We start from the raw sequence: 22,638 nt of genomic DNA, 5'->3' as shown, positions 1-22,638 counted from the left end.
GAGGCAGCCGTCAGGTGAGGAGCTGTCTGGCGGCGCCCGCAAGGCCAGGCGTATAATAACCCCGAAAGCCGGTGGTAACGCTGGAAAGTCGGACCCCAGCCAGGGTTCCCGGAAAGCTGGGAAGGGTGGGCCTGAAAAGGCCGGCCCGTCCCGGAATGATGGGAACAAGGGGTTGCGACCAATGGTGGGCCCTCAGCAGCCGCAGAGCAGGGCGATCCAAGGAGAGGACCCTCCTTGGACAAAGGTAGAGCGGAAGAGGAAGAAGAAGGGAAATCCGCAGGTAGAAGTGCAGGTCGCCAAGCCAAGGCGTAGGAAGGCAGGTGCCAGGCGCGAAAAAGGTGACGCTATCGTCATCAAGACCGAACAGTCGAAATACTCGGACGTCTTGAAGGCGATGAGGTGCGACGCCAAGCTCGAGGGTCTTGGAGCCGACGTACGCAGTATTAGACGTACTCGTACGGGCGAAATGGTCCTGGAGCTTAAGCGCCAGAAGGATCACAAGGGCGCCGCCTACAAGAGGCTGGCAGAAGAGGTCCTTGGTGATGGAGTGGAGGTGAGGGCTCTTACGCATGAGGCGACTCTGAAGGTCAAAGACCTAGACGAGATCACCGAAGCGGAAGAGCTCGTCACGGCACTGCGGCAACAGTGCGATGTTCAGGTGGCCGCCACAGCCGTCAGGCTGCGGAAGGGGCCAGCAGGGACACAGATAGCTCTGGTTCAGCTACCTGTGGCGGATGTTAAAAAGTCCGTTAAAGTAGGGAGTATTAAGGTGGGCTGGTGTGTTTGTCACCTGACATTCCACGAGCCACCTGAGGTTTGCTTCAGGTGTCTGGAACCAGGACACAAGTCGTGGGACTGCAAAGGCCCCGACAGGCGCAAACTGTGTAGGCGATGCGGCGCTGAAGGTCATAAGGCCCAAAGCTGCACGAGTCCGCCCATCTGCATGATCTGTACCGGGAAAACCTCGAAAAACAGACATGCGATGGGTGGTCCAGGGTGCCCGGCCTTTAAGAAAGCCGCAGTGAGCAACAAATCACAGTGCAGGTAACGCAGCTGAACCTGAACCACTGTGATGCGGCTCAGCAACTGCTTTGTCAGGCGGTTTCTGAGTGGGAGACGGATATCGCCATCATTTCGGACCCATACCGAGTACCCGCCGGCAACGGCAACTGGGCCTCGGATGGGACCAGGAAAATGGCGGCGATATGGACGACGGGTAAATACCCCGTGCAGGAGTTGGTGTCTACTACCTATGAGGGCTTCGTGGTCGCCAAAGTAAACGGGGTCTTCTTCTGTAGCTGTTATGCGCCTCCGCGGTGGCCGATCGAGCGGTTCACGCAAATGCTGGACCGCTTAACGACCGTGCTAACAGGGCGAAGGCCGGTGGTAATAGCGGGTGACTTTAATGCCTGGGCCGTGGAATGGGGAAGCCGTTTCACGAACCAGCGGGGTCAGATCCTGCTAGAAACACTGGCCATCTTAGATGTCGACTTGGCTAACGTCGGTACCAAGAGTACCTATAGTCGAAATGGAGCGGAGTCAATTATTGACGTGACCTTTTGTAGTCCTGGCCTAACAAGTAGTCCGAACTGGAGAGTAGATGATGGCTACACTCACAGCGACCACCTGGCGGTTCGCTACAGTATCGACTACAACAACAGCAGACAGCGGATAGAAGAAGAGGCGGCTAGGCCAAGGCCAAGCCCTCGTAGGTGGAAGACATCATACTTCGACGAAGAGGTATTTAGGGAAGCGCTCCGCCGTGAGCGAAACTTACTCGGTTTAGACGGCGACGAGCTGGTAGCGGCGCTCTCACGTGCGTGTGATGCGACCATGCCTAGGAGAGTCCACCCTAGAAATGGGAGGCCACCGGCTTACTGGTGGACCGACGCGATTGCGGACCTGCGCCGCGCCTGCCTACGGGCTAGGCGGCGGATGCTGCGAGCACGATCAGAGGAAGAGCGAAACGAACGGCGGGTGGTGTTCGCCGCTGCAAAAGCCGCGCTCAAGACCGAGATAAGAGCAAGCAAGAAGGCCTGCTTTGAGGGTCTCTGTCAGAGTGCCAATACGACCCCGTGGGGTGATGCCTACAGGATCGTTATGGCCAAGACGAGAGGTGTGATGGCTCCTACAGAGCAATCTCCAGAGATGTTGGAGGGGATCATTGGAGGACTTTTTCCGCGTCATGATCCTAGTCCTTGGCCTCCTTTCGTAGGACAGCCGGGGACTGGGGCTGGCGATGAGGAAAGGGTCACCGATGTGGAACTTGCGGGGATAGCTAAGTCCCTTAGCGTAGGTAAGGCCCCAGGTCCGGACGGAGTTCCGAACCTGGCCTTAAAAGTAGCTATTGCAGAAGCTCCCGAGATGTTCAGGTCTGCTATGCAGAAATGCCTGGACGAGGGAGTTTTCCCAGAAGCTTGGAAGAGGCAGAGCCTGGTACTATTGCCAAAGGCGGGGAAACCACCCGGAGACCCGTCGGCATATAGACCAATATGCTTGATTGACACGGCGGGGAAGGTGCTCGAAAAGATCATCCTCAATAGAATGTTGACGTTCACTGAGGGCGTAAATGGTCTCTCGAGCAACCAGTATGGCTTCCGGAAGGGGAGGTCCACCGTAGACGCTATCTTGTCGGTTACAAAAACCGCCGAGAAAGCACTCGAGCCTAAGAGGAGGGGAATTCGCTTTTGCGGGGTAGTGACTCTGGATGTAAGGAATGCATTTAATAGCGCCAGTTGGGCTGCTATTGCTGATGCGCTCTTGCGTCTGGGGATACCGGAGTACTTGTACAAGATTCTCGGAAGCTACTTCCAGAATCGCGTACTAGTATACGACACGGAGGTGGGTCGGAAGTGCTTTCACATAACCTCAGGAGTCCCGCAAGGTTCCATCCTGGGTCCGGTGTTATGGAATGTCATGTACGACGAGGTGTTGAGGTTAGAGTACCCAGTGGGAGTGGTGATTGTCGGATTTGCCGACGATATTACGCTCGAAGTCTACGGTGAAACGATCGAGGAGGTGAAGTTGACTACCGACCACTCGATCAAGGTTGTGGAGGCGTGGATGCGGTCCAGAAAACTGGAGCTGGCTCACCACAAGACAGAGGTGACGGTTGTTAACAACATGCAGTCGGCGCAGCAGACGGAGATCAGTGTAGGAGAGTGCACTATCCTGTCGAAGCGCTCTGTCAAGCACTTGGGCGTGATGATCGACGATAAGCTTACCTTCGGTAGCCACGTCGATTATGCCTGTAAAAGAGCCTCCACAGCTATTGCGGCACTGTCCCGGATGATGTCCAATAGCTCAGCGGTGTACGCCAGTAAGCGCAAGCTTCTGGCTAGCGTTGCTACGTCCATACTTAGGTATGGCGGCCCGGCGTGGGGTACCGCGCTAAGTACTGAATGCTACCGACGGAAGCTGGAAAGTACTTACAGGCTTATGTGTCTGAGGGTTGCAAGCGCGTACCGTACCGTGTCACACGACGCTCTCTGTGTCATTACTGGTATGGTGCCCATCAGCATTCTTATCAGTGAGGATATGGAGTGCTTCGAAATGCGCGGCACAAGAGGCATACGCAAGACTGTCAGGATGGCCTCTATGGTCAAATGGCAGCGCGCGTGGGACAGTTCCACCAAAGGAAGGTGGACCCATAGGTTGATACCGAGGGTAGATAGTTGGATTAATAGGCGCCATGGGGAAGTTTCATTCCACCTGACACAGGTCCTTACAGGTCATGGTTGCTTCCGACAGTATCTACACCGTTTCGGGCATGCGGATTCTCCCGAATGCCCAGCGTGCAATGGTTTAGAGGAAACGGCGGAACACGTTTTGTTCGTGTGCCCGCGTTTTCGCACAATGCGTGACCGCATGCTTGCCACATGCGGGGAGGACACAACTCCGGACAACTTGGTCCAGAGAATGTGTAGGGATGAGATTAGCTGGAATGCCGTTTCAACGGCTATCACCCATATCGTCTGGGAGCTACAAAGGAGGTGGCGCGTGGACTCGGAGAATGGCTAGTCCAGATGCAGTACAAGAGGTGGTCCAGGGGTTCGAAGTCGGCTTCGTAGGTCATACCGGTGCCCTGCGGTCGAGATCGACCCTTACAGCGATTAAGTGGCCGCGGAGAGGAAGTCCCGGTAGCGGTGCTGTCGTGGCGTCAGTCTACTGGGTTGGATCTGAGCCCGCGGTTGGAAAGGGGTCCCCGGCAAGGGTCGGGGTAGGTGAGACCCTGCTGTCTGCAACCTACGGATGCAGCTGATAAGGCCTGAAGGGTAGTGATACCCTTGCCTTCAGCAGGTCAGATCGGGTTGCATGTGGGCATCAGTTCTTGATGTCCGCTCAGCAGTAGGGCGCGGGCGGGGTTGACCCTGCCCGCCTTCCGAGGACAAAGGGAGTGGCGAGGACCACTCGGGAAACTGGCTAAGCGCCAGCATGCTATCGTGATGGACTCTCCAGTGCGAGTCATCGATGTTCGTTGCTGCTAGGCTACGGCAGCTAACCTTGAGGGTGCGATATGCACTAGCCTCTCTCTGAAGCAATACCTTCTTGGTGGTTCCGGAGAGACGTAGGGTTTGGCGACCATAGGAATGTGTTTTAGTGGGTCGAGGAGAGAGTAGTCCTGGCTTCTACCGGCATTGTAGAAGACGGCCTCATCCCCACACTACCCTAACCTTCCTGTTAGGGTGTCTGATGAGCAGATTTATCCCCCTATGGTTTAGAAGAAAAAAAAAAAAAAACACACACAGACTTCACCTCAATTCGACGAGTTGAGTTGATTGGTATATGTGACTCGACTCTCCGGGCCTTCAATCAAAAAGTCATTTTTGGAGTGAACATATAGCCTATCCTGTACACTTATTGTACGAAAAAGGCAAAATTACTTTTTGTGGGCTTCGTGGCCGTGCGGTTAGAGGTGCCAGTCATCTTGTGGTTTCGAAAACCTTGGAGTGTGGGTTCGATTCCCACTCGAGTCGGTGAAAACTTTTTGTCAAACGGAAAATTCTCCACTAGACCACTGGGTGTTGTGTTGTCCGTTGTCTCATGTTTGTGATTGTTCAGTCTGTGCATACTCTGCTTGAAGACGGTGTAGTGTCTTATAACAAAAAGAAAAAAATGTCTTCGTGTACTTCTTAGAAATATATTTCCTTTATGTTAATCATTGCATATCACATGTAAAATTGTTCAATTTTTTAAAACCACCGTGAGCCAAATTTTCGAAATCAGGATTTATGACTGCTCTCAGGATCTTCACAACTCAAATTGAATTTGAATTTGTTGCTTTGGTTTGTTCACTAAGCAATTAAAAAAAAATTAACAACCGAAACCAAAAATGACTAAATTGAGGGGCCCAGTTGCAAAGGGGTGTTAGTGACCATTTTGTCGAATTCGAGCTGAGCATATCAACAAAATTTTTAGATTTCAAGCTTTTAGGAACTTCTTTAAGATTGTTTTTACGATGATTAGAAATAATATAATAAATTGGAGAAATCGATTTTGAAACTCCATACATTTTGTATGGGATGATAAATTGGTGAAAAACTTTAAACCTCATTTACTCGGATATGGGTTTTTGCAACTTTATACCCCTTTGCTTCTAACCCCCTCAATTATGACATCAAGAAGTATATTTTCTGTGAGAAAAATTCTAACGTTTTAAGGTACCATTGATTTTCCGAAGAAATTTTTGCTTTCGATAGCTGTGTTGGCAAATTCACAAATAGCCATTGGTGAATGGTTTTTATAAAAACTATTGAGGAGTTTGAGGGTGAAATTTAAATAAAAATTGAAGTTTTTTTTAGGCAAAAACTTCAGAAACTAAAAACATAGCATAGATTCATTTCTCTTATTTTACCAACATTCCTTGAAGTGAAATGAATCTTCAATGAATTTTTCATTGGAATTTCTGAAGTTTTCTGAATTTTTCCAAATAAAACTTCACCTGGAATCATGGAATGTTTTTTTTGTGATTTTTTTTCTAAAACCCTTCTACATCTTTGTGCAAAATTTTCAACAGCAGTTATTTTAAAGAAGTCTGAAATAGCCTGTTGGATTTCGATCCAACGGGAAGTTTTCCGAAATTATAATTCTCCGGGCCGGAAATGAAACGCTCACTTAATCCGGTTTTGCGTGTAAAGAATATAATTTTCCTAAGAAATACATTTAACATTAGTTTAATTATTTGTAAGTTCATCGCATACAAATAACTGTGCAACGCTACGCGAAAGTAGTTTTGTGAACCCCTGTCAACATTTTCAGGTGGCTCATCCTGCGTGTGTATATGACATGCTTATTAAATAGATGGGTATTACTCACGTTTAGTTCCCTTTTTGGTCGACTATCGTTATATGACAGTGCGCTATCGTATTAGGTAGGAAGTCCTGATACATAATACATATTTTAGGATCATTTAGGTACAATTTTCAATGTTTTTATGGCTTACCGATCGAGTTTGGTTATGCTTCTAGAAGTAGTTCAGACCGGGAATCGCTTATAATTCAGGTTACCTAGATTGTAATGTAACTTTAGAAAATTTCATATTGTTTTAAGATAGATAACCTTACCAATTGTTTGTGCTCTTAAGAATCAATAGTATAATGTTCGAATTCACTAAGTTTAAGCTCCAATTCAGTTTTAATTACTAGTTTTAGAATACTTTAGATATAATCTCCTCTGCATGCTTTTCTTTAGTAGTTTACTTCTATCCTTTCTTCTGCACTCACCCGGTGACAGGTCGGGTACCTGTCACTACCTTGTCATCTTCCTTCGCGGCCGCAGTCTTGTCCACAAGATTGCGAACAATATAAAGACTATGACCGTAGATGCGCGCGTTGGCCGAATGGGGTGGGCCAGCACTCCCCCAGGGTACGCCAACGTCCGGTTGGCTTACTACTCCACGCGCTGTACATCTAGGATCGCCAACTTTGCCACAGGACGCTCGTAGACTCCAGAGATTGTCTGCACGGTTGCTGATCGAATCTGACTGTCGCGTCCTTCTTTCGTCGAGATGACCCGTCCTTTCGGCCAGCAATTTCTGGGTAACTTCGGGTCGACAATCACGACAATGTCTCCGGTCGCAATGGGTCTGGTTGACTGGAACCACTTCGACCGGCGAGTAATCTCCGGCAGGTAGTCCGTTACCCAGCGTTTCCAAAACGTATTTGCTAGGATTTGTGACGTACACATGTTCTGCTTGAGAGCGTATCCACTATCATCAATGTTGACCAGAGGCTTTGTACCATTCGAGGAACCGACCAGGAAATGGTTTGGTGTTAAGGCCGGGCCGGAATCGTCATCAACTGGTACATGTGTTAAGGGACGGCAATTAACGACATTTTCGATTTCGATTAGGAGATTTCTCAGGACTTCGTCAGTCAGGGCCTTGGTAGAGCAGACAGCTGACAAGTTGTTTTTGACAGTTCGTATTAACCGTTCCCAGCTACCACCCATGTGTGGTGCTAACGGAGGATTAAACACCCATTCGGTTTCAGTGGTTGTGAACTCCCTCATAATTTCGTCATGGTTCACGGTTGTTTGGAGGTTCTGCAGCTCTCTATTCGCTCCAACGAAATTTGTTCCTCGGTCGCTGTAGATCTTTCGTGGCTGACCACGACGAGCGATGAAATTCCGAATTGCCATGATACAGGAATCGGTACTGAGCGAATGAACGAGCTCGATATGTATCGCTCGGATGGTTAGACATGTCGCCAACATTCCCCAACGCTTTTCATGTTTTCTGCCGTTAACAACTTCTATAGGACCAAAGTAGTCGATGCCAACGTGGGTAAACGGCTGACAAAATGCTGCAAGGCGTCCAGGTGGAAGGTCGGCCATAATAGGAATGTTCGGTTTAGCATTTTCGTTCTTGCATCTTTGGCAATTTCGGCGAACTTTACCATAACATGAGCGTAGACGAGCAATTTGATATTTCTGGCGCAGCTCGTTTATCACTGTTTCGTGGTTTTGATGATGGTAACAATTGTGGTAGTGGTTGATTATCAGTGTGGTGATGTGGTTTTTTCTTGGAAGGATGATGGGATTCTTCGCATCTTCGGTTGCAAATTGGCAGGCGGCGATACGGGTTTTCATCCGCATAATCCCGCGGTCGTCTATCCATGGGATAAGTTTGTACAGCGGGCTCGATTTGGGAAGAAGTTTCGTCGATTCTGTAGGTTGCTGTAGTGCATTTTGCAATATGCGTAGCTCTTCAGGGTATCCTTCCTGTTGCGCGATATGGATCAGACGAGCCTCGGCTGTGCGGAGTTCGAGGCTATCTAAAGGTCCGTGGTTGATGGAGTTGTGTTGTGTCCTCAGGCGACAGTTTGTGATGAATCGCTGTACTAATGCCATCACGCGTTGCAGTCGCTTCCAGCTGGAGAAGTTCTGGACAGCAACGATCGGTTCCGGGGGAATCTGATGAGTTAGCACATTTGTTCGCTGCTCTGTGGTGGTGCCTTCTTTAGAGGAAAACGATGGCGGCCATTTATCCATAGTTAGCCAGAGAAAACTTGGGCCTCGGAACCACCTGCTTTCCGTTGACAGCTCAGGAAGCCCGTCCCACTTAGTGGCATCGTCAGCTACGTTCATCTTGCTTGGCACGTATCTCCAGTCACATGGATCAGTGACCTCCAAGATCTCGATGATGCGGAATCCGACGTATTGGCTGTAGCGTCGGTGGTCAGAACTGATCCAACATAAAACATCCCGAGAGTCTGACCAGTAGAATCGTTTGGTAATCCGGATCGGCAACGTATCCAGCACAGTTTTCGATAAGCGAGTTCCTATTACTGCTGCTTGTAGCTCCAGACGCGGAATAGATGTTAGCTTAAGAGGTGCCACCCTAGCCTTTGCGGTGACGAGCGAGCAGTAGTGTTTCTCATTCTTAGAGAACCTTAGGAAACAAACAGCGGCCATTCCGTCTCTTCCAGCATCTACAAACGTGTGAAGCTGAACCTCATCAGCGTCGTTGACAGGATGCTCAGGCCAGAAACATCTGGGAATTTGCAAATGCTCAACTTGTGGCAAAACAGTTAACCATTTTCGCCATTTTTCGAAGGCTTCGTCATCGATTTGCTCGTCCCAGGATACACCAGATCGCCAGATGTCTTGTAGAAGGACTTTTAAATAGACGAGAAGATGGGCGATGAGACCGAGCGGGTCAAATATGGTCATTAGAACTCGCAACACGTCCCGTTTTGTGGGACGTCGTTCGCCTTTCAGTAACTCCCCGTCGTAGCGATTCCAGCCAATTTTGTAGGTGAAAGCATCGGCTGCTGTGTTCCACCACATCCCTAGAACTTTCTCGGTGGATAATTCGGTCGTCAGGTCAAGACTTTTCTCCTCATCCGTGTTCTGTTCCTGCAGTGCTTCAACAACTCTTCTTGAATTACTAATCCAGTTTCGAATTTCGAAGCCGCCCTGGGCGTGGACATGTCGAACGTCTTTCGCTATCTGGATTGCTTCTTCCTCCGTGGCGACACTTATCAACATGTCGTCGACATAGTGTGACTTGGTAACAGCATCGCATGCCGCCGGAAATTTGCTCTTGAAACGATCAGCATTGACGTTTTTAACGTATTGCGCACTGCTGGGTGAGCAGCACGCTCCGAAGGTCATCACTGCCATGACGTAAACTCCTAGTTCACCGTTCTCATCCGTCCAGTAGAAGCATTGGTATCGCTGGTCCTCATGGCGAATCTGCACTTGGTGGAACATCTCGCGTATGTCTCCCGTCACTGCAACGGGATGTAGTCGGAAGCGTAGAAGGATTCCAAGTAGAGAACATAGCAAATCTGGACCCTTCAAAAGGACTGAATTCAACGATATTCCGTGAGCTTTCGCTGCTGCGTCCCACACTATTCGGACCTTCCCGGGTTTGTTCGGGTTGGTTACCGGGAAGACAGGCAAATACCACATTTCGCCGGTTTGCTGCCGGATTTCCTCATCAGAGAGTTTGCGAATGTATCCTTTGGTGACATAGTCACCTATCTTCTGTTGCAAAACTTTTGCGAGGGCAGGATCATTCGCCATGCGTTTCTCCAGGCATCGGTGACGACGCAAAGCCATAGGACGGCTGTCTGGCAGACGGATATTGTCATAACGCCAGAGTAGGCCAGTCTCAAAACGGTCGCCTGAAAATCGGGTCAACGACTTTAGCAGAGATTCGGCACGTTCATCTTCCGTCGATAGCAGAACTTTGGACGAGGCATTAACTCCTAGACTGTCAATGGAGAAATAATCTTTCATCGCTTGATGTAGATCATCGTCCGGGCGTTCGTTCAGTGAGCAGACGTGAAAACTGTAGTGGAACATGTTCGGTGCATCTCCAAAACCTAGGTTACCGCAAATTGTCCAGCCTAGCCGTGTTTTGGTTGCGATCGGCTCGCCGAATTTTCCTTCTCGGCTCTTGAGGGTTAAGCCCAGTTGCGCATGCTTTGTGCCGATAAGGATGCGGGGGCGAGCTTCGGTGTACGAGTCGATAGGCAATCCTTCCAAATAGCGATATGATCGCTTCAGTTCCCCAAAGTCCAAGGTCTGTCGTGGTAGCAGTAGCTCGTTGACCGTTTGTACGCCTTCCAGGGTAAACTTCTCGGCATCCGCATGACGTCCGGTGACTTGCAGGCGAACTATGCAAGAGTCCTTCTCGCAGCGCTCAGTACCACCCGTCCATCGAAGGCATATTGGACTTGGCGTGCCATCCAGTTTCAGTTCATCTGCTAGATCTTGATCGAGCAGCGTTGTTCCTGAGCCTTCATCAAGAAAGGCATACGTATGAATCGTCTTCTCTGGCCCCGACAAAACAACTGGAAGATAGCGGAAGAGAACCGAGCTAGAAACTGTCTGGTGTGTATTGCAACCCTGCTCGGCACCGCTTGTTGTCGGCTGCGAAGACTCTGGAGTAGTGCTTTGGTGTGACTTGGCTTTTAGCTCGTTGTGCAGCAGCTCATGGTGCCGAAAGGAGCAACCGTCTTTACCGCAAGGTTTCGCCTTGCAGGTTCCTTTGTGTTGCCGAAGACACGTTCGACAAAGCCCGAACTCTCGGACGACTGCCCACCGGGATTCTCTCGAAAACTCCTGAAACCGCTTGCATTTGTCAACGGATTTGCAGTAGCCCTTGCATACCGGGCAGGTCTCCTTCTCCAGTGCAGCTGTAGACGACTGCTTTGGCGGTTTGAAGCTCGTATCGTGCCTGATCTGTGTTTCTGAGTGGGCGTTGAGATACGTTTCTCCTTTCCCTTTCCGCCGAGGCTCATTACGCATCGGCTTGGCCTGTACCAACTCTGTTGGAAACGTAACCGTACTTGCAGCTTCGGCTAGCGAGTAGATCCACTCACTAAAGGTTGCCAAGTTGACCGCCAACTGCGTCTTTCGGTGTTGCGCCCAGTCTAGCTTGATGGACGGTGGAAGCTTGCCAACAAGCTGATGCAGAAGGCTCACATTGTACATGTACTCTTCTAGCCCGCATGAGTCAACTGTTGCGCAGAAGTTCTGTACGTTAACGGCGAAGTCTACTAATGTCTCGAGATGATCCTCGCGAATCGGTGGTAACGAACTGATCTTTCGGATCAACGAGTGCACAATGATCTCCGGTTGACCAAATAGCATTTTTAGCGTGCTCATTATGCCCTGAACGTTTCCAGGGTGCATCAATCTGCACTTAACGGCTTCGTATGCCTTTCCTTTCAAGCTACGTTGCAGTCGCACAAGATTTTCCTCTTCCGTGAATCCACACATAGCTGTTGTGCTATTGAACATGGATAAGAAGACCGGCCATTCATCCGGGTTGCCGGAAAATGTTGGCAAGTCCTTGGAAACGGCCTGCCTTGCTGCGATTTGTGAGCGTGATAGCTGGAAAACATCGTAATCATCCGGTTGCAAGTGACAACTTTGACCTAATGCGCCGTGATTCTGTTCTATAACCGTCGAATTCGCCAATGATCGGGTTATTCGGTTCAACGCTGGTTGGATTCTCGTCGACTGTGGTTGGACGTTAGGATTGAAGTACTTCGACATTCGAATGGCAGCCGGCTGACGTTGGTCGAACTCCCGCTGTGCTGGTAGCTGATCTGGTGGGCTCAGCTCCCGCTGTGCTGGCTGTTCATTAGACCGCTGCACTGCCTCTGAATTACGTCCCTTCTCTATCCAATTCTCCACTCGACTCCGAGAGTATACGCTGATAGAACCTCGACTCGATCCTCTTTCGCTGGCTAGCTCCTCCAGAATCTGGTACTTCTTGTCCAGGAATGCTTTGTGCTTTTCCGCTTCTAGCTGTTCAGCAACCCTTCGTCGTTCTGCTCGTTCCTCCTCGAAAGCTCTTTCCTCCTCCAACCGCTGTAGCTGCAATTTGGCACGGTTCCGGGCAGATCTTTGAGATGATGAACACGAGATTTCCGATGCTGCTTCGTCCAGCTGGATAGCGGGTAATCCTTCCACCGACGGAACGAAGAGTTTCTTTCCGGTCACCTGTACCTTTGGCCGTCCCGACTTTCCCTCATGATTTGGCAGATTTGATGGAGGAACTGTTGGATCTGTTGACTTAGGCGGCGGTGGATTTCCGTTCAATGTATTCTCCCGCCCTGCCGAAGAAACTCCTTTTAGGGATAAAGCGCGCTTGGACGTGTGCTCCGTGTTGCCATCCTTCGTTGCCGGATCTTTTTCTGATGTTGACGTTGTTCGCTGGTTCCATGTAGCAGTCTTGCAGTTGGCACAACTCCAGCTCTGGTCGACAACTTCATCCGACACTCCCACGCAGTGGAAATGATGCCATCCGTCGCACTGGTCGCACTGTACCATGTCATCCGTTTCCGTTCCTCTGCAGGTCTTGCAGGTGTATCCATCGCCGGTCTTCTCCGTATCATCCACCACTACCACATCTTCACTTCCTTTATCACCAACCACTTCACTAACCACTTCACCATCTTTGACCTTTGGCCGTTCACTTTTTCCACTCGCTCTACTACCTTTTCCGTCGGACTTCGAACCTCGACTTGACATGCTCGCGACGACTGATATTTCGTATTAAACGAAAATTATATAATGTTGGATTTCGATCCAACGGGAAGTTTTCCGAAATTATAATTCTCCGGGCCGGAAATGAAACGCTCACTTAATCCGGTTTTGCGTGTAAAGAATATAATTTTCCTAAGAAATACATTTAACATTAGTTTAATTATTTGTAAGTTCATCGCATACAAATAACTGTGCAACGCTACGCGAAAGTAGTTTTGTGAACCCCTGTCAACATTTTCAGGTGGCTCATCCTGCGTGTGTATATGACATGCTTATTAAATAGATGGGTATTACTCACGTTTAGTTCCCTTTTTGGTCGACTATCGTTATATGACAGTGCGCTATCGTATTAGGTAGGAAGTCCTGATACATAATACATATTTTAGGATCATTTAGGTACAATTTTCAATGTTTTTATGGCTTACCGATCGAGTTTGGTTATGCTTCTAGAAGTAGTTCAGACCGGGAATCGCTTATAATTCAGGTTACCTAGATTGTAATGTAACTTTAGAAAATTTCATATTGTTTTAAGATAGATAACCTTACCAATTGTTTGTGCTCTTAAGAATCAATAGTATAATGTTCGAATTCACTAAGTTTAAGCTCCAATTCAGTTTTAATTACTAGTTTTAGAATACTTTAGATATAATCTCCTCTGCATGCTTTTCTTTAGTAGTTTACTTCTATCCTTTCTTCTGCACTCACCCGGTGACAGGTCGGGTACCTGTCACTACCTTGTCATCTTCCTTCGCGGCCGCAGTCTTGTCCACAAGATTGCGAACAATATAAAGACTATGACCGTAGATGCGCGCGTTGGCCGAATGGGGTGGGCCAACATAGCCACTCTCGTGTCTCTTTCCTGCGGAATTTCTTCAAAAATTTCATCATATTATGTGTTGGACAACCCGCCAAAATTTCTCGTCTATCCAGGAACATATATCTAATAAATTTAATAAAAAAAAAATGTCAGACATCAAATAAATAATCTTTCAGGAGTTCAGAATTTTGCTGCAGGTATTTACGGAGAACTCTCAAATAATGGAATTTTTGAAAAGATCCTGGAATTTATTCAAAAAGAAATGTCTGGTGGAATTTAAGAACGAATTCCTAGAAAAAATCTTGGTTCATTTCCTAGAGAAATTCCGGGAAAAATCCTGGATAAATGTCCTGAAGGATTCCCTGGAGAAACGTCTGAAAGCACTTTAAGCATGTAAGTTCCTATATGTTTAAAGTAAGTCACAGTGACTTCTACGCAACCAGAACCTGCGGAGCCGTGGGTGACTCTTTTGTGGCATGTGTGTTGTTTGGAAAAATCACTGGAGGACTTATTGTCTCGCTTATTGTAAGAATTTCTAATGGAATCCCTGAGTAAACTTCTGTAGAAACTGGAGGGATTCCTGAAAGAATCCCTGGATAATTTCCTGGTTCCTGTATGCATCCTTTTTAAATTATCTACCAATACTAGTCGCTGAAGGAATTCCTTCAGAAATTCTTGAAGTAAATAAAAAAAATCATCAGGTGATCCTGAAAACATTTTTGGGTACATCCCTGAAAAAATAATTAAAGAATTTTTTAAAATTTATGAAGGAATTCCATAAAGTATTTTTGAAGAGAAACTGAGAGGAGTTTCTGAAGAAATCACTTCAGAGGAATTCCTGGATAAATGAAGGAATTCCTGAAGGAACTTCTGAACATATTCCTGGTGTAATCCCTGGAGGAATTCCCGGAGCAATTCATGGATGAGACCCAGCAGGAACTCCTGGAGAATCCCTGGAAGAATTCCTGGAGAAATCTCCAGAGGAGTTCTGGGAGCAATTCCTGGAGAAATTTTTGAAAAAAAAACCCTTGAGTAGTTCCAGGAGGATTTCCTGGAATAATCCTTGGAGGAATTTCTGGAGGATTTCCTGGAGGAATCTTCGAAGGATTTCCTGGAGGAATCTTGTAAAATCTGGTAAATCTCTGGAGAAATTCCTGGAGAAATCTCTAAAGGAAATCCTTGGAGAAATTGCTGACATAATTTCTGAAAGATGTCCAGAAGCAAATCCAGGAAAATGCCTTGTGGAATTCTTGAAGGAATTCCTGGAGTAATTCCTGGAGGAACTGCTAGAGAAATTACTGGAAAAAATCCTGGAGGAATCTCTGGAAGAAATCCTCAAGGAATGCCTGGAGGAATCCCTAAAAAAATCCTGAAGATATTCCTGGAGAGTTTCCTGGAACAATTTCTTTTTTTTTTAATTTTTATTAATGTGTATTTTAACTTAAATGCTAATTCTACACTCAGGAACAATTTCTGCAGAAAGCCCTAGAGGATTTCATGGAAGAATCCTTGGAGAAACTTCTGAAGAATTTCCTGAAGGAATATTCGAAGGATTTCCTAGAGGAACCCCTGGAAAAATCCCTGGAAAAATTCCTGGAAAAAATCGTGGAGAAATCTTTGGTGGACTCCCTGAAGCAATTCCTGCAGGAATCTGAAGGAAATATTCCAGGAGAAATCCCTGAAAAATTCCTGAAGGTATTCCCGAAAAATTTCTTGGAGAATTTCGGAAGAAATTCCTAGAGGATTTCCTAGAAAAGTTTCTGTGGAAGTTGATTTCTGAGGGTTGTCAAGGAGCAATTCCTGGATCAATTCCCGAAGAAATTCATGGATGAAATCCTAGAGGAATGCCTGGAGGTTTTCCTGTGGGAATTTCTGGAAGAATCCCTGAATGAATTCCTGGAGGAATCTGTAGAGGAATTCTTGAAACAATTACTGGATGAATTTCCGGAGGATTCTCTAGAGTACCTCTGGGAGTAATTTCTGAAACAGTCCCTTGAGAATTTCTGGAGGAAATTCTGGAGGAATTGCTATTGAAATACGACTGTATGGTTTACTCTCTCGATTAACGGCTATACAGTCTTGGGATTTAAAAAACGAGTTGTTTTATTCACCCGACGTTTCGACACGGGGATAGTGCCTTCCTCAGGGGGAAAATAATTACTATCGTTTTTTTGTCAATTGTTTTGTCTAACTGTAACTGTCCCTTTTTGTGTCGATTTTGGTACTTACTTATTATTACTGAATTACTGAAAGAGTCCCTGGAAGAATTCCTGGAAGAATGCCTAGGAATGCCTGGTGGAATTCTTGGAGGAATCCCTGAAGTAATTCCTGGAGAAATCCTTGGAGGAATTCCTGTGGGAGTCTCAGGAAAAAATCTTGGAGGAATCCCTGTAAGAATTCCTATATAAGTTCCTGGGGAATTCCTGGAGGAATCCCTGAAACAATTCCTGGAGGAATATCTGGATGAATACCTGCAGGAATCGTTGATAGAATTCATGGAGAAGTCTCTACAAGAATCCAACGAAGGATCTCTAGAGGAATTCTTATAGAAATTCCAGAAAGAATTCCTGTAGGAATTCTCGGATGGATGCATGGAGGATACCCTAGAGGAATGCCTGTAGAAACTCCTGAGGGAAACACCAGACGAACTCCTGGAGAAATCTCTAGAGCAATTCCTAGAGAATTTCTGGCGGAATATCTGGAGGAATTCCTGGGGGAATTTTCAGAGAAATCCGTGCAGGAATTCCCAGAGGAATTCCGGGAAGAATTTCTGGATGAATTCCTGATGAAATTTCTGGAGGAATCTCCTAAAACATTCGTAGGGGCATACCAGGAGTAATTCCCGAGAAATCGCAGATTTAATTCTTTGAGAAATTCTGTTGGAATCCTTAGAATGGTTCGAGGGGGAATCCCTGTAGCAGTTCCCGAAGAAATCCCTAGAGGAATTCCTGAAGAAACTGCAGAAGGAATCCCGGAAGCGATTTCAAGAGGAATTCCTCAGGGAATATCTAAACAGTTCGTGGAGGAAGTACTAAATAAATTCCTGGAGGAGTTTCCTAGAGAATACGAGAAGGAAGTCCTAAAGGAATCCTTAGAAGAGTTTCAGGGGGAATCTTTGGAGGAATATTTAAAATAAGTTGTTCCAGAAAGAATCACAGAAGGTATTCCCGAGTAAAGTCCTGGCGATATTCTTGAAGGAATCCCTGGAGCTATACTAGAGAAATGCCTGCAGGAATTCCCGGAGGAATCTCTGGAGAAATCTCTTGGAGAAATCTCTAGAAGAGTTCCTGGAGGATTTTTTGGAGGAATTCCTAGAGGAATATCTAGAGGCATTTCTGTAGGAATCCCTGGAGGAATTTTTAGAGGAATCCCTTCAGCAATTTCCAGAGGAATCCCTGGAATAATTTGTGGAGGAATCCCTGTAGAAACTCGTGGAGGAATTCCTGGAGGGATCCCAGGAAGAATTCCTGAAGAAATCGTACATGGAATTCTTGGAGAAATCCTGAAGGAATCCTAAGAAGAGTTCGTGGAGGAACTCTGTTGCAGTTCCTGAAGGAATCCCTGCAGGAATTCCTGAAGAAACCCCAGGAGGAATCCTGGAAGCAATTCCAAGTGGAACTCCTGAAGGAATACAGGAAAGAGTTTCTGGGGGAATCCTTGGAGGAATTTCCCTAGAGTTGATCCTGAAAGAATCACAGAAGAAATTCTCTGGAGGAATTCTTGGAGGAATCCCAGGAAGAATTCTTGAAGAAATCGCAGATGAAATTCTTGACGAAATCCTGAAGGAATCCTCCGAGAATTCCTGAAGAAACCCCAGAAGGAATCTTGGACGCAATACCAAGGGGAATTCCTAAGGGATTCCCCAAATATTTCCTGGAGGAAGTACTGGATTAATTCCTGGAGGAGTTCCTGATAGAATTCCAAGAGGAACTCCTGGAGGTGTTCTAAAATAAGTTCCAGGAGAATACTTGGAGGAATTTATGAAATAATCCCTGGAGTTGTCCCTGAAAAGAACACAAAAGAAACTCAGGATTTTTTCGAGGGGAACCTGGAGCAGTTCCTGAAGAAATTCCATTAGGAATCCCGGAAGCCATCCCTAGAGGATTTTTTTTAGAAAATCCCAGCAAAGCTTTCTTAACAAATTCCCGGGAGAATTTCTGTAGGAATATCTAGAAGAAATAAAATATACAGGAATCCGTGTCCGAAATAAATTCTGGACGAATTTTTGTTGGAATCTTTGGATGGACTCACAAAATTTAGACATTTCACCAAGCTTGTTATTTGGTAAAATTCTATGATAAGATTGAAATGGTTCTCTTGAAGAAATACTTGGCGAAATTTCTTGTGGTTTTCGAGTAAAAAAGGTTTGATAATTTAATAAACCTTAATTATTAGAATAGTTTATTTTCTGACATAATTTTTCTGGAACTATGAACTGTTGAAAATCTTTGAGTTAGTTCGAATTAAAAAAAAATCTGGCGGCCAGGGGGGCTACTCCCATGTTTGAGGTCCTGTGGCATTCTTGTTGATATTCTTTGGGATTCCATGGAGACCCGAGCAGAAGGGAATAGCAACAGCATAATAGAATGTGTTATTTTGGAAAAATAACTGAGTAACGGAAAGAGTTATTTTCATGTTATTTACATAACATATCCTGTTATAAACTTGACTGTCATAAGCGGCAAAATAACAAAAATTATAACAAAAAAATGTTCCTGGAAGACCTGCTTAATAACATGTTTTGTTAGTTTCAATAACAACTTAATAACAGTGAATATAACAACTTAATAACAGCGAATGTAACGGAAAGAGTTATTTTCATGTTATTTACATAACATATCCTGTTATAAACTTGACTGTCATAAGCGGCAAAATAACAAAAATTATAACAAAAAAATGTTCCTGGAAGACCTGCTTAATAACATGTTTTGTTAGTTTCAATAACAACTTAATAACAGCGAATTTTTAAAAATTTTCAATAACAAATTTTGATATGAATAAGTTATCGATAACAATCTGAAAACAAAATTTGCTTTTTTTTCTGTTGCGGATAGGAACTTCTCCAAAATCTCATATGAATTCAATGGGATACGCAACAATAGGATCTATTGTTAAATGTTTCATTCATAATTGGGACGCAATTGTTGTCCCAAGCGGTTTATTATCGAAAACAGAGAGAAACATCAGTAGGTCGGCTCCAGAGCCACGTTGATCCAAAATGTGTCATAAAATGGCTAACACTCTATTACACTCTCTATATTCGTATTCATACCTAACTGAAACTGGGACAAAAAAAACAGGTATACTTTTCAAAGTGTTAATAAAACAAAAGGCTGATAAGTTGGCTCTGTCACAGTTAAAACGTAATGTCAGAATGTAGAGGAACTGATGACAAAATAATATTTTCTCTTACAGTTCCTCACGGAATGATGTGAACAACGAAAATCTCGAATAGTGTAGTTCTGATTGCAAAGCTAGTTATGTTGTAATATTAATGATCAAATATTTTTACAGTCTCAATGACACAATAATAACTGAACTTGTGCTACAACAAAACATGTTATTGAAATGTAATTTAAAGAAAATATACCAAGAGCACGATCATAACAAAATAAGATTGCCCAACAGAACATGTTATGGAACGGTGATGACTTAATAAGTTAATAATAACAAACCGAGATATAAAAACAGGTTTTGTGATTCCGTTGTTATTATTTTGATATTTTCCTCTGCTCTGGGAGATTCTTCCAAACTTTGTGGAACAACATTTTCTGTAACCTCCTAGCGTGACTTTGTAGAATCTATTGGAGAGATACTATAAATTTTCTAAAATACATTTTGTCGCTTTTCCTAGAGAAATTTTATGTGACATCCTGTAGAGATTCTTTGAAGTTCCTATTAGATCGAAGAGGTTCTCTGGACTCAACTGAAGAGATTCTATAGAGTATTCTAGGACAAATTCTGTAGAATATTCTGCGAGATTTTTTTTTAATTTTCAAGTAGAGATCGTGTGGAAGCTCCTGAGATAGATTTTGCGAGTTTTTTTTCTGGGAAAGGCTTGGAGAGATTTTGTAGAATGTATATGTACTCTCTTTGGAGAGATTTTGAGAAATTTCTTTTAAGAGTTATTGAATTGATTTTGAGAAATCTCCTTGGGAGATTCTAAGAAATGCCTGGGAATAATTTTCTGAAATCCTAGACAAAATCTGTGGTATCTCCTGGAGTGATTAAAACATTCACTAAACTGATTTTGTGGAATGTTTTGGGGACCTTTTGTGGAATCTCTTGGAGAGATTTTGGGAATCCCCTTGAAAGCATTTGTAATTCCTTGGAGAGATTCTGCGGATGCCTCCTGAATACATTCCGTGTAATCTTTTGGAACGGTTCTGTGAAAGCCTCGTTGGTTTTCTGGGAGAAATTCTCTGGAAGAGATTTTGTGGAATCTCCTGTCAGAGGTTCTGAGGATCTCTTGAAAGTGTTCTGTGGAATTCCTTTGAAACATATTCGTCCAGATCTCCTGGCTGAATTATGAACAATTTTCTGAAAAACTTTGTGAAAGTACATGGAGAGAATTTATGCAAACTCCTAGCGTGGCTCTTATTTGTATCTTTATTAACGAGATTTTTAGCCAGGGCCTAGTTCATCTCGGGACCCACGGCTGTACTTCCCTTCCGAAGGAAGAATCCACATTTAAGCGAGTTTGTCGGGAGTGGGTCCTCGGCGTAATAGTCACATGTTTTAACCAACACACCAGGTCCGCATCACACAGCGTGACTCTGTAGAATCGGTTGGAGAGATTTTGTGAAATCTCCAAAACACATTCTGTTGTATCTCCTGGAGAAATTTTGAAGAACATCCTGGAGATATTCTATGATTTTTCTTTTGAATCTCCTGAAGAGATTATCTGAACTCTGCTGAAGTTATTCTATAGAATCTTCTAGGAGAAAATATGTGGAATCTTCTTAGAGAGATTCTGTGTAGTATTCTGGGAGAGTTTTTATGGAATACTCTAATAGAGATCTTATGGAAGCCCCTGAGACGAGTGTCTGTAGAGATTTCGGAAAGAGATTATGTGGAATCTCCTAGGAGAGATTCTGTGAATGTCCAGTGAGAGATGTTGTAGAATGCCTGGGAAGAGATTTTATGAATTTTCTTTGGAGAGATTTTGTGGAATTTCCTTTGAGAGATATTGTGGAATCTTCTTGGAAAGACTATGAAGAATCTCTTCGAGAGAATCTTCCGTGTAATCTCTAGAAGTAGAATCGCCGGGCTTCAGTAGTGTGTAGTGTCTTTTTTTTTCTTTTTTTAGGGAAATACTGAGTAATACCCTGGATAGGTTTAAACGTGTTCCCTGAAACAATTTTGGGAAAACTCTATGGAATCTCTAGAATAGATTTTCATAATCCCTTAGGGAAAGCCTTCGGAATACCTTGGAGAGATTCTGTGGATTCCCCTGAAAACATTTCGTACAATCTTTTGGAGCGGTTCTGTGGAATCTTCTGAACAGATTCTACTAGATCCCATTAGAATGTTCTGTGAAATCGTCCTGAGAGATTCTGTCGACTACTTTCCGAGGAGAGAATCTGTGGAATATACTGGAGCGATTCTGTGCAATTCCGTGAAACGGTTATGTGGAATTTCCTTCAATGATTTTTTGGAATCTCACGTAAACAATCTGTGGAATATCTATGTGATGTACTATTGAATTTCCTGGAGATGTTCTGTCGAACCTCCGGATTGGAATTTCCCAGTGAAATTTCGTAAAATTCTGGAATTTCGTAGGCTACCTCTAGGAGTTTCCGTTTAATTTTCTGGATAAAGCTGTTGGATTAGTCTAATATTTTAACCCTTCAGTAAGGGTAACGAAGCTTGTTTCACAGATTACCGTTCCATAAAATTCAAACATCGGCATTAAAATATAAATATTCCTGAAAATAATTGATGCAAATACTAAACGTTCGTGATTGTAGTGCCATTCATTGTGCTAATAATTGGCAAAAATAAAAACCGCATTCTGGTGGGATTCAAACCCATACAGGTATACCTCGATTTAGTGGACCCTCGATTATATAGACCCTCGATTTTATGTACTTCGATTTTATGTACATTTTACCTCGATTTTATGTACATTTTTTTAATGGTATTTTTTTTAACTAAAACTAAAACTTGCAATTTATGACATGATGACTTATAAACCAGGGGTTTTCAGCCTTTAACACGCGAAGCACTTCATATCAATAAATTGTTTTGTAGAGTACCCATATTAGCGCCAATGCATACCTCATGACATACTTAGTTCTATATATTTACTGTAATCTCATACTTCCTTTTCTGACTTCATTTTTTTATAAATATCCCTGACTTTGTCGATGATGGCGATGAGCGGAGTATATGGAGAGATTTTCTGGCAATATTTTTTTATAGATCCCTTAGCAATAACAACATTTTTGACGGATGCATGCAAACTGATTCGCCAGATCTTCTCTCAAAGTTTTCCAACAAACTTTTTTCAACGATTCTTATGACTTCCTCACCGAGAATTGTATTAAATACCTGATATTTTAGGGAGAACCCCCAAAAAAAACTTTAAACAAAGTTTCAATGAAGTCTTTGAGAAACTCATAGAGGAATTCTTAGAGGTGCGCTTGGAGGAAATCCTGGAGATATTTCTAATAAAATATATAGGGGAATAACCGGCGGAATTTCTGAGGAAATATCTGTGTCAATTTCGGCAGGAATCTCTGTATACATGTCTTCCAGCCTTTCCATCGCAATCCTCTATAGAAGTCGGCAAAATCTTTAGAAAAAATTCT

The 22,638-nt window shown here is 44.6% G+C and overlaps 2 protein-coding genes across 4 annotated transcripts in view; one reads left to right on the top strand and one right to left on the bottom strand.

Annotated features, from left to right (window-relative positions):
* Positions 1–22,638, top strand: part of LOC109400937 (cadherin-87A) — a 1,070,191-nt gene that overhangs the window by 430,931 nt on the left and 616,622 nt on the right. The gene's annotated exons all lie outside the window — the stretch shown is intronic.
* On the bottom strand, positions 6,889–12,993 carry LOC109424566 (uncharacterized). The gene has a single exon (XM_062859897.1). It carries the CDS (start codon positions 12,991–12,993, stop codon positions 6,889–6,891), a length of 6,105 nt encoding a protein of 2,034 aa, XP_062715881.1.

The sequence above is a fragment of the Aedes albopictus genome, chromosome 1, assembly GCF_035046485.1.
Source record: "Aedes albopictus strain Foshan chromosome 1, AalbF5, whole genome shotgun sequence".
Classification (NCBI taxonomy): domain Eukaryota; kingdom Metazoa; phylum Arthropoda; class Insecta; order Diptera; family Culicidae; genus Aedes; species Aedes albopictus.
The sequence above is the reverse complement of the archived record's forward strand: the minus strand, read 5'-3'. Positions and strand labels throughout refer to the sequence as shown.